Genomic DNA, 12208 nt, shown 5'->3' on the forward strand with positions numbered 1-12208 from the left:
ATCAATATCATTTAAACTAAAGAATGCACACACAAACACAAAGACTGCATACTTATAATGAAAAGACATACCAGACTGCACAGGCATTTCTCTGGTGTATATGTATATGTATTTGTTTGTGTGTGTGTGTGTGTGAGTCACTGTTTATACACATACACATGTAAATATAGGTGTTTTTCAAAGCTCTATTCCATTTTAAGAAACTGTGTAGTTTAAATCCTCCTGCACTCTGGAAGCTTTACACTCACAAAAGTCTAGTGAGTGTTACTCACAGGGGAGTGGAAGGCAGAGGTGTCCATCAGGCTGGCTGCTTCGAGGTAGGAGAACATGAAGGGGCCTGACGCTAAGCCCGCCTCCTCTAAGTTCTCCTGGAAAATGCTGCGGGTTGCCTCCACAAAGTCTGGTAAAAAAAAAAAACAGGCATGTTTTTAAAAAAAAAAAAAAAAAAAAAAAAAATTCCACCTTAGGGATGAAGATAGAAAAGATACAATTGGAGCATTTTTACTACAAAATACACTAAAGGTTTTGAAAAAAAATCAAGGTTATTATTCAAAGGCATTGGCATGTTGGGCCATTGCTCCAATCACCCACATCCCTCTTAGATACTTTCTGGTAATTTTCTTGTAATATTTTAAAATATATTTATTTATAGTAATTGCAAATAGTTTTCTTGTTTGTTTGTTTGTTTGTTTTTCTAACTTTCTGGTCTGGTAACTTTCTCTCTCTCTCTCTCTCTCTCTCTCTCTCTCTCTCTCTCTCACTCTCTCACTCCCTTTCTTTCTTTCTTTTTTAATGTTTTTTTATTTTCCTGCTAATTTTCATGATATTTCATGGCAGTTTGCTCAACACCTTTATCACCATGTTTTTGAAAGAAATCAAGTAAGTGTCTTGGATAATCCAGGCATCAAATCTAATCTAAACTAATCTAATCTCTCTCTCTATGTCACTGAAGATGATATTTTAATATTTAAAAATTCTATTTCCACATATTTCAATATTGTGTATTAAATATGTACTGGTTGTTGTCTGATATTATAAGCTTCTTGTTGATACTTATTCTTATCAACAAACAAACAAGCACAGATAATAACCTTTACATTTGCTATTTAAGATGGAATATATTAGAGGAGTCATGGCCGCTTTAAGCAGTCTAATAATTACTATATCAAAGTCACTTGAAAGATGTTAAATATAAGATCTCACAATTTCATACACAGTGTGTGCTGAAATTCGCTCCAAACAAGAAGAAGCCGTCATTTGGTGAATGACATTCAAATCAACGTCAGCTGGTATAAACTGATCATTAACAATTCATCAGTGGTTTGAACAGTATTTTAACTCCCAATGAGAAAGTTTGAACAATCTCCACTGCATTATTGTGTCTGTCAATAATTCCATTATATGCAAGACCAAAAAAAATCTCAAGTCTAACATTTTCATTTTTGAAAGCATGAACTGGCTTGTGTAAAGATAGATTTTAATTTTTTTTCAAATTAGTATTAAGAGGCGTGACTTATCAAGGGTGTCTCCAGTTGATTGGGATTTTAGAACAATGGCCAGGCGAAAAATTAAGAAATAAGAAAAGAAAAGAACAGAACAGAAAAAAAACTGTCTCAAGAGTCAATAGAAGATTAATTGTTCATGATAATTTACCAAAATTTTAGCACATTTTAATTGTATATTTTCACTTTTGTGGAATTGTTTGCTTACACCTGCAGTCAGACATTAAAATTTGAAGATGAAGGTTTTGCATGCAAAGCACTGTGGCATGCAGTCATGAAAACGCTGCACTTTGAGTCTGCCTGGCGACAAGCAGGCACAGCGATGGCTCGTGGAGACCAAATGTGACACAGTGCACAAGTGACACAACAAGTAGCTCCCATACGGCAGTCACATGGAGCTCTGACTTGACAGCACTTCAAACTCCATCTTTCACCTTGGTGTTGACACAACTGGAACTGTGTATAGCTTGTGTGTGTGTGTGTGTGTGTGTGTGTGTGTGTGTGTGTGTGTGTGTGTGTCTGTATGTGTGTCCCACCTCCATAGGCCACAGTGCCTTGTGGGTCTGTGGGCAGACTCTGTTTTAACTTCCTCCTCTTCTCCTCTGTGACGTCCAAACCAAGGAAGGACAATGCCTGGAGGAGAAAGAGAGAGATAGAGAGAGGAACAAATTTTAGTTTGCTATTACTTTAACAAAGCTGTGTTTTTCAAGAATAAAAATTCAAACCCATCATTAGGCTGTCTATCAAAGTGCATTATAGTGCAGTAAAAATCATTTTCTCCAAGTTGTACCTGTTTTCAATTAGCGTGGGCAGTATCTAATTGATGAGAAAAACTGTTAGGTGCATTTTTTTTTTCTAAGAATTAAAAAATTGAGCCCACAGTACATTGAAGTATGTATAGGCAATATCTGAAATACAGTGGTCCCTCGTTTATCGCGGGAGTTACGTTCTAAAAATAACCCGCAATAGGCGAAATCCGCGAAGTAGTCAGCTTTATTTTTTACAATTATTCTAGATGTTTTAAGGCTGTAAAACCCCTCACTACACACTTTATACACTTTTCTCAGACAGGCATTATCATTTTCTCAATTTTCTCTCTTGTTTAAACTCTCAAAGTTCAAACCTTCGTAGAAAAATAAGTCCAGTATTATAGAATGAACGCATTCTGTACTGTACAGGAGACACGGCACGGAGGAGGCTGATTGACAATGGTCTACAGTCCCTTAGCCAATCAGGACACAGAACACAATGCGCTGAAAAAAAAAAAAAAAACATGCAAAATTGCACTAAAAAAATCCGCGAAACTGCAAGACCGCGAAAGGTGAACCGCGTTATAGCGAGGGACAACTGTAAAGGTCCAGTCTTCTTGGATAAAGTGTATTAAAACTGTCATAATTTTAACTCAAAAACTGATGTTTGACTATCACTGAATTCTAAGATCGCATTCATATACACTGAATTAGGTCTATGTACTGCTGTGGGAATCTGTATTTATAAATCCAACTAAATATAATTTCTGTCACTCATTTCAAGACTATTGTTAAGGGGACTGTTAACCCATTTTGAAAAATATGATATTTAAGTTCACCCATAGCTATTACATATTAAGGCAGTTATTTTTAAGAGTGTTTGCTGGCGAAAGTCATTTGGAGCATCCAGCCAGAATCCAGTGCTCAGTAACAATGAGAGGAGGAGGAATGGGATGAATACGGTACTCTGTCCAGACAACAGAGACTGCTGCATGCTGGGTGAGCTAACTTAAACACTTCTTAGCAGAGTGTGCAGATTAAACTGAATCTGTGTGCACAAGCATTATTCATGAACCACAGTGAGGTACTGATGTGGGCAAAAATTATATGCATTACACACACATTTGTAAGATTAACAAATACCAGCTTGTGGCTGCCTAATTTGGAGCCTTGTTTCCAACTGCAGACTAAACAGAATCAGCAGGGTATCATTTTCTAGATTCAGCAGATCCTCTTTATGGAGGTTTAATCTCTGTAATTCTGTGAAAGGATATTGGTAATGATCATAAAGAGGGCAAGATAATACTTGGCTTATGGGCTTAATAGCATATTTTTGGCGCGCTTTCATTGACAAGGGGTTACCAAGAACTGCTTAATGGGTCTGTGTGAGGATAGTTAAATGTATTTTACAGGGTAATGATGTTTGGGATATTTCAAAGTCATTTTTGCAAAAGATTATCTGGATCTTACTATATCACCAAATCTTGGACACATAGTACTTGAAGCAGTTGTTTCCTCTCCCCTGCTCTAGTTTATCTTTACACATTTTGATTGATGCAAAGGAGAGCGCTGTTACATGCTGTCCACTGAGCTTAGCATTTTTTCGTGCTGAGAGCACAAAGTGTTAGAGGTTAAATAACTCATGTTATGTGATTGTAACTGAGTTTTGCATCTCATTACAAAGACATCACTGTGCATATGGGACAATTCTGTTCTGCCATTAACACTCAGCCTTATACACATAACTATATACATTGTCATTTTTGTTGCTGTAACAATTTTGGAGGTTTGGGGGTTTCACAGAGCCAAATTTAAGACCTTCAAAGACCTTTCTAATGCTATCTCAAATTGGATTAAAAACTAATTTCACCACCAAAAATGAAACAAAAATCTATCATAAAAGGGTGCATGAATACCTCAGTTAAGTTTTTTCCTTGAACCAGTTACAGGCTTTGTAGGGTAGCTGATCTTTACACAGTAAGCACACACAAACCGTCAGTCCCAATCACAGCCATCTGCTGTCTAAGCCTTGAACAGCAACAGACATACAGTAGTATGTATATAGCTCCAAACACGTTCTCTGTCCATGTTAGTGAGCAAATCACTATATTGAGGAAGCACTGTAAGTGTGTTAAACATAATTGTTCATTTCTCTCTCCATTCTTCATTTCATTTTTTGTCCTTTGTAATATTTCTTCAGCTATTACAATATCTCTTCAAGTTAAAAATATCCATAATCCATCTCTCTGGTGTACTTGCACCGGAGCCAACAGATCAAGACTGAGTTGTGTCTGTGTTCAACATTTAGACTCTCTCTTTCAATCCCATTAATGAATTGGTAGATTAGGGACAACCTACGGCTGAGCAGGATTCGCACAAAATTAAAACCGCTGCCACAGAACTGCACAGACACATGGCCGGGCAGAGAGAGAGAAAGCAAGCAAATGAGGTAGAAGAAAAACAGACCATCAGCGGAAAGCAGAGACATCGGGGGTGGGGGAGGCGGGGGTGCGCACAGTGAGAGAAAGTGCTGATATGGTAAAAATAATATATAAACGGAGTGCACAAGTGCGATAAAGCAAATCAGCGAGAGACTGCGTGAGAGATCAATAATTAGATGGAGAAAGCGCTTGGGGGCGGGGAGTGCTACAGCTGTGGATACAACTTGAGAAGTTGTTCTTCTATCAGACGTCAGACCATGGAAATCAATTCAGTGTAGCGTGGGGAGATTTTATTCAACAGTCTGTAAAACCTGCAGTGAAACCTGCCTCATGTGGTTTGGGAAGGAATGATTCAAGCAGAAGAGCCCTGCCAAAAATATTTATTTTAACAACGGAACGCTGTGGTAGTACTGAGAAGTCACTGCTACCTGTGAGTAGAGTGCGGATTGGGCCACATATTTTTGTCCGAACCTGACCCAAGACGGAAGCATAGTAACCAAGCCCATCCTGAACCCATCAGCCATTCTTTTTTTGTGTCCAAACCCCGCCCCAGCCTGAGATTTTGCTCCATCACTGGGTTTACTGCCCGGAAAAGCCAACATTTTGCCCTCAGCGTTGTCATGTTAAAACCAGCACATTCAAGTACCACTATGGGGTAGTTTTGGACACTGTTGGACAATTAGTAGGGCACTTTTGGGTAGTATTGGGTAAATGTTTGAGCACTTTGGTGTGCTCTTGGGTGATTAGCAGGACCCAATTGCAGCTTTCTTAAAAGAGGTCTTAGTTTCATGTTTTCACAAAACTCAGTCCTTTTTGACCAAGTAAGTGGTTAGGTACTGGTTCACAAATCAAATTTTTATCTGTTCTGAGGTTTTAGACCAAAAATAAACTGGTTCAGAACCAGAAAAGACAGAGAAATCAAAGAGCAAGCCTTGGTCTGCTGAAGAAACAAAACTACTGCTTCATTGCTTTGGACAGTTCCAGGAGAAGATGGAAGGAAGTACTGGAGAAAATAAATGGTATCTCAAAATTGCTGAGGAGTTGGTGAACGCTGGGCTTGTCAGAACCAAGGCCCAAATTATCAAAAACAAACAAACAAAAATGAAAAAAATGGAACCACAATGGTGGACTCAGACTGAGTCCACTATTGTGGTTCAAAAAGAACTGTTTTGGATGAAAAGAGTACCAAAGTTATTTTGTGCCACCCACTTTCAAATGGCATTGCTCTCAACTAGACAAAACAACATCAACAAAAACTAAATGGGTTCTGCTCCATAGTTTGAATTAACTGACCCTGATGATCGAAAGTGCTTAGAAGTGCCATGAGATATACCACAGCAGTGTGGCTCTGAAATAAAATGACTCACAAGGTCCAACTTGTCTGATTTGAGGCGGATGTAGGGGTCCAGTGTTATCTTGGGTTTGGCTCCTGACGGAGATCGCTGGCTGGTTGAGCCTGGAAGGAGGAGAGGAGAAAAACAACTGATATATAAACTGATGTATAAACCTTAACTAGTTCATATATTTTTGAGTACATAATGAAGACAGAAAGCAGCACATGCATAGAGATGCACAGTTCAGTCATTAAAACAACAAAAAAAGGAAGAATGAAATGCCGCTGCACACCTAGAGGGGCAACAGGAGGAGAGATAGCATTGAATAATCTCTAATATCAGAGCAGATAGGCAGATATTCCCTCCTATCTGGTGTGGAGATGGATTTGGTGGTGATGGTGGGGGTGACGAGTGGGGGTGGGAGCAGAGTGAGAATCAGATGATTAAAAAGAGAGGAGTTGAGGGAAGGTGGACGATTATATAGATGAGACTGAAGGAAAACAGGGAAAGAGAGAGGCAGACAGCCAACGACTAATATTAATTTGATGAGTTTGTCTGTCCTAGATTTGTGTGTACGCTTGCTTTGGGTATAACAGCCTTTCCTGTGTGTGTGTGTGTGTGTGTGTGTGTGTGTGTGTGTGTGTGCGTGCGTACCGCCTCCTCCCTGTTGCTAGGGATATGAGCTGATTGCAGTGACTATCTCCCACCCAGAGGATTTATATCCACCCCTCCGCCCCTCTGTCTCCCCATCCACGACTCTGGTGATGATTGACAGACCTGCTGTCGTGACAACAACAGTAGCACTAAACCCTGGTTACACACAAGCTACTATAGTCGACGTCATGAGCTGTTTCCATCCAACTGTCAAGTAGTATTAGAAAGATGCTAAAAATACAGTACAAAGTGCGTTTCCACTTTTCTTCGGGGTATAAGCAGACTTCCAGCATTTCAAAAAACACAGACTCTTGTTGCAGCTGTCATTGTTTTGGTATTTCTCCTTTACACTTCCTGGAGATAACCTGGCAAACAAACTGTGTGGGTGGCGATAATGCTTTCCTTGGGTTTACTGTTGATGACATTTGACTTTCCATAGGTGGCGCTCTTTTCTTTGTCTGTTCAGCCATGGTGGATGTTGGTGTGCATGCAAACTACCCAGCTCTTCTCCTTCTGTTTCTGTTTCTTCCAAACACATTGGAAATGTAAAATGCATCACCTTTCGTGTATCAGAGGATTTGTCCCAGGAAAGAGCTGCCAGACACTGAGAAATGTAAAAGGTGAGCTGAGGCTGGCTGCATAGGATACAAGAGTGAAAGGGGAAGGTCAGATTGTCAAATAGGTCAATCCAGTCTCCTATGTATAAAGCCATGATACTGTAGAACACAGATAAATAAATGCACAGGTACTAATCATGAAGAGGACAAACAGCCAATTCATGATATATGGCACCAATTTACTGTAGCTGTCAATAAATTAACAAGGCTATAGTTCTTGTAACCTTCATATATTCACATTACTTAAAAATGATCATTATGTGAATAAAAGTTGTTGTTTGGTAATATGAGGAATATCCGCCCAGTCTATGTGACTCTGCTCAGCTTACCACAAACCCGAAATGCTGACATCTGTCACGGCTAGCAACTGGCTTAGCCAATAAGAGCCTGGAGGGGAGCTAAGTGGTCACAGCACCTGGGAAATAACCTTGGCTAGGGTAATCCAGGCCAACAGGATTGTGACAGGATGTCAGGTGGCCTTGAGCTGGGCCCATGGGTGACCCTTACCGTAGCATAGTAGCTGCAGCCTCATATTGTGATGTGAGGCTAAATATCAGTTGGGATGTTTGGATATCTTAATATTGTGGTAAAGCTTAAGCGTTGTTTTTTCCTGATTTTAAAAGGTGCATTTGAGTGAAGCAATGCAATACTCTCAGCTTATTATACTTGTCTGTATCTTCTTGGTCACCAAATCCAAAAAGAATTATTGATCAAAAATCTTTGGTGTGCTTACTAATCTTATAAAAGCATCAACAGTCATGCACAAAAATATCGTCACAATATTACAATTGCAATTCACCTTCGGCAGAAGCTTTTATCCAAAGTGACGTACATATGAGATTTTTTTACACCACAAGAGAGAGAACAATTACATCAAGTGCCATAAAGCTCTGGTTCTGGCCTAAAGGACAGAGGAGCTACAAGGCAGTGCTTCAAGGCAGTGCAAGGACGTAATGTATAGAGTGCATAAAGTGCATAGAGGAAGGAAGAAAGCATAGAAGCAGATTTTTTTTTCTTATTATATGGGAGATTACACAATCCATTAGGTGAGAAGGTGTTCCCTAAAGAGCTGGGTTTTAAGCCATCTTTTAAAGATTGAAAGGGACTCTGCGGAGCGAATGGTGTTTGGTTTTGGTAGCTCATTCCACCGAGGAACCACAGAAGAGAAGAGTCTAGCTAGTGATTTAGGGCCTGAAAGAGGGAATCCAGGTAGGTGAGCATTTTTGGTTGCTGCTTTGAGTGTCAAGGACTTGAATCTGATGAGAGCAGCAACTGGGAGCCAGTGAAGGGATATTAACAGTGGAGTGATGTGCAGTTTTCAGCTGGTTGTATACCAGATGCACCATCGCGTTCTGGATCATCTGCAGGGGCTTGAGCATGCAGGCTGGGAACTCTGCCAGTAAGGAGTTGCAGTATACAAGGCATGAAATCACACACGCCTGTACCAGGAGTTGTGCTGCATGTTCAGAAAGGTATGTTCTGATTTTCCTGATTTTGTACAATAACAATATCGCCCAATATCACTGTTTACAAGACCCCAAGATACTTGAACTCCTCCACTTTGTACCAACCCTCGCCTACAGTCACAAGCTCTGGGTAGTGACCGAAAAAATGAGGTCGCAGATACAAGCAGTGGAGATGGGTTTCCCCCGCAGGGTGGCCGGGTGCACTGTGAGGATAGGGGGAGGAGCTTGGATAACCATGAGGAGCTCAGAGTAGAGCCGCTGCTCCTCTGCATTGAAAGGAGCCAGTTGAGGTGGTTCGGGCATCTAGTCAAGATGTCTCCTGTCCGCCTCCCAGTGGAGGTGTTCCAGGCATGTCCACCTGGGAAGAGGCCCCGGGGTAGACCCAGGACATGTTGGGGGGACTATGTCTCCTGGCTGGCATGGGAATGCCTTGGGATCCTTATGAGGAGCTGGTGGATAAGGCCAGGGAAAAGACTGTCTGGGCAGACCTCCTTAGCCTGCTGCCACTACAACCCCGATCCGGATAAGCGGCTGAAAACAGATGGATAGATGGATGATATCCCTGTTTACAGGCTTTACAAGCCTATAAATTTTCAAAAAACAAGACGACAGCCCCTGAAGAGAGCAAGAAAAAACTCCCCCAAAAACTCAGCTGTAAGAAGGAAAAAATGGAAGAAATCTTGAGAAGGACCACAGGGGGAGAAGACCCAGTCCTGGCCAGACAAGTTTGCAATAGTTGCCAGTATTTGGTCAACAATATCAATTTATTTGATTTTGTCCATACTGACCAGTCCTTCAGTGTACTACATAAAGTTTTATAACTAGGTTTGGAAACTATGCCTCCAATGCATCCCATTTCCACCCAAAAAATATTTAGACACACTTTATCCATTCTTTTCCCCTTTGTCTCATTTTTCACATGACCTGTGACTTGCACTACAAGGGCTTACCTTAACCATGGACCAGGGGCTCCTTCTTAACCCATCAGATAGCAATTTGTTTGATAAGTAACCTTTTCGGTAATCTTGGTTGCACTCAGCAATCCACACTTTCCAGCGCTCTTGGCTTTCATTCACTGACAACTCTAACATTGCAGGGCTACGACTTCAAGGAAAGATCCCATCTCCTGTTTTGAGGGATACTGCCCATTCCAGACACCTGTATCCAACCTGCTTGAGATCCAGGCCGTGGACAGGCAAAACTACTGAGACTCAAATTCACCCTGGCCACACTCTGAACATCCCTCAACTTCAAACATATCAGAGTGAACAGTCCGCGGCAATGCCAATGATATCATGGCCAGGGCCGAAGAGGACCAGCCTTCCACATCAGCCCTCCTCAGTTCCTCGCCTCTTGATAACAGATATCACAGCCACACAGACCATGACAGCCATCCACAGTGGTACCATTGGCCAAAACCCATCGTTTCCTTCCTCCTACTTAACATCTGCCTCACATTAACCCATTCACATACAAATGATGACAGAGGTTGCCATTCAAGGTACCAAGCTGCCCATCAGGAGGGGCTCAGTGTCATGCTCAAGGACACTTCAATATGCTTTCTGGAGAAGCCAGGGATTGAACAAGGAATCCTCTAATTAGTCCACTCTACCTCAGGAACCACACCGCCTTGAGAATGTGAAGGTAATACAACTGATAAATCCATCTACATGTAATCCTCATATCCCCAGGGAACTGTAAACTTCATTTGGTCGCACTGAACTCAAAAAGCCACTAACAGCAGTAGAATTCACCTTCACATTCTCTCTGTGCTGTGATGTTATTTGTTCTGCCGTCCCTGACCACAGGTTAGAACTGGATGACTACTGATCCTCAATCTGGCCTTGCGTTTTGGTGGCAACTGATTGTACACTTGCCACTGGAACATACTAGGGAACACAAGATCCTGAGCTGTATTAATGCGTCTTGGTAGCTCGCTCTTCTTTGCATTACGATCCATGCAGTGCATCATCCCATCTGACTACAGCATGCATGCTCATCACTTCTCTGCCTCATGCTTCAGTTCAAAACAAACAAAGCCCTGCCATTTTCTGCAGCCTGCTGGCCCTCTTCACAAAGGTATGGATAAAAAAGTAGGACCAGTCCGGAGAAGAAGGCCTTCCAGAAGCTAAGTCCATCAGAAGTGTCAAATAGATTTTACTCAGCATATTTTGTCATGTTCATTAAGGGCAGTGGGCTTCACTCTGTTCTCGATAAATTATTGTCTCAGATTTATAAACTCTCTTTTTTGTTATTAACCAAGAGTTAATGTTAAAGTTTGAGGCTAAGTTAGATGTTATCCTTGACTGGAGCCCTTTTCTAGCTAAGCAGCTAGCCGGACAAGTAATGAAGGTACATAAATAGCTAGATCACTCTCACATCGATATCACTCCACAGGGCAAGGGGTACATTAACTTACATTTCATCAAATTAATAATTCTCAAAGAATTAATATTTTCTTGTTCTACAAGCAATGTAAAGAGAACCATACTTTAAAAATGTTGCACTTATGCTGTCAATAACAACCTTCACACTAACAGCGTCATTTATCATCATTTAGCATCATTTATTAACATTTAGGCTTATAGTAAAGACTCTCAATAGGGTTTGAATAAGGTTTAATCACTGGCTATAAAAATACATTGTTATCTTCTCTATGAAGAAAGGGTAATGATTTGACATCCACATTACTGTGCTGTAATATATTTCCTTACTCTCTCATTCTACTTTATTCTCGTTTGCTTGTTAATTCCCTGTCTCTTATTCTTTCTCCTGCATTCACATGCCATTCCACAAATACTTTCATGAGGCATAATAGCTATTGAGAAGATGAGAAATTTTCATGATCCCTTACATTGCCATGCACTGAGGCACCCCGCTGCGCCATGGTTTTGATTAAATCCTATCCACTCCTTTCCACCTAATCCCCAACCTCAGAAAGAAAGAAAATTTCCCCTATTTTTTTCATTCTCTGTTGAGCAGGACTCAGTCTGCATCTTTTTTGAAGGACCTTTGGGAGAAATCACTGAAAGTATCTTAACTCTAAATTGGTGTGTATTCAATAGTTTTTGATAGCTATTTTTATGGTATGGTATGGTTCACAATATAATATATTACTTAATTACTATAATAATTTTTTACTAGAAAAGGTAAAATTTTCTGAGGACAAAGCTGGAATTGAAAGCTGACAAAACCAGCCTACTGAAAATAGTTAATGAAAGTTAAAAATACGGCCCTATTTTTGTGCACAAAGTGCTTTTAAATGCTTTTAAAAAGAAAGAAAGAAAGAAAGAGAGAGAGAGAGAGAGAGAGAGAGAGAGAGAGAGAGAGAGAGAATTACTGGAGTTACTGGAGATACATATTTTAAGATATTACAAGACATAACATTTCATGATACCAGACCCGATAATGGCCCCGATTCAAATTGGATAATTCATAAATGTTG

At 40.5% G+C, this 12208-nt stretch overlaps 1 protein-coding gene across 4 annotated transcripts in view; it reads right to left on the reverse strand.

The window, feature by feature from the left end:
• The window catches only part of LOC115364334 (syntaxin-binding protein 4), a 78981-nt gene that overhangs the window by 11067 nt on the left and 55706 nt on the right, over positions 1-12208 (reverse strand). For all 4 annotated transcript variants that reach the window (XM_030058860.1, XM_030058862.1, XM_030058859.1 and 1 more), the window contains exons 12-14: positions 6060-6148; positions 2039-2135; positions 273-400 (exon numbers count right to left, since the gene is read on the reverse strand). In XM_030058860.1, coding sequence (XP_029914720.1) covers positions 273-400; positions 2039-2135; positions 6060-6148 — 314 coding nt within the window. The remainder of the gene's footprint in view (positions 1-272; positions 401-2038; positions 2136-6059; positions 6149-12208) is intronic.

This window comes from Myripristis murdjan, chromosome 8 (genome assembly GCF_902150065.1).
Source record: "Myripristis murdjan chromosome 8, fMyrMur1.1, whole genome shotgun sequence".
Classification (NCBI taxonomy): Eukaryota; Metazoa; Chordata; class Actinopteri; order Holocentriformes; family Holocentridae; genus Myripristis; species Myripristis murdjan.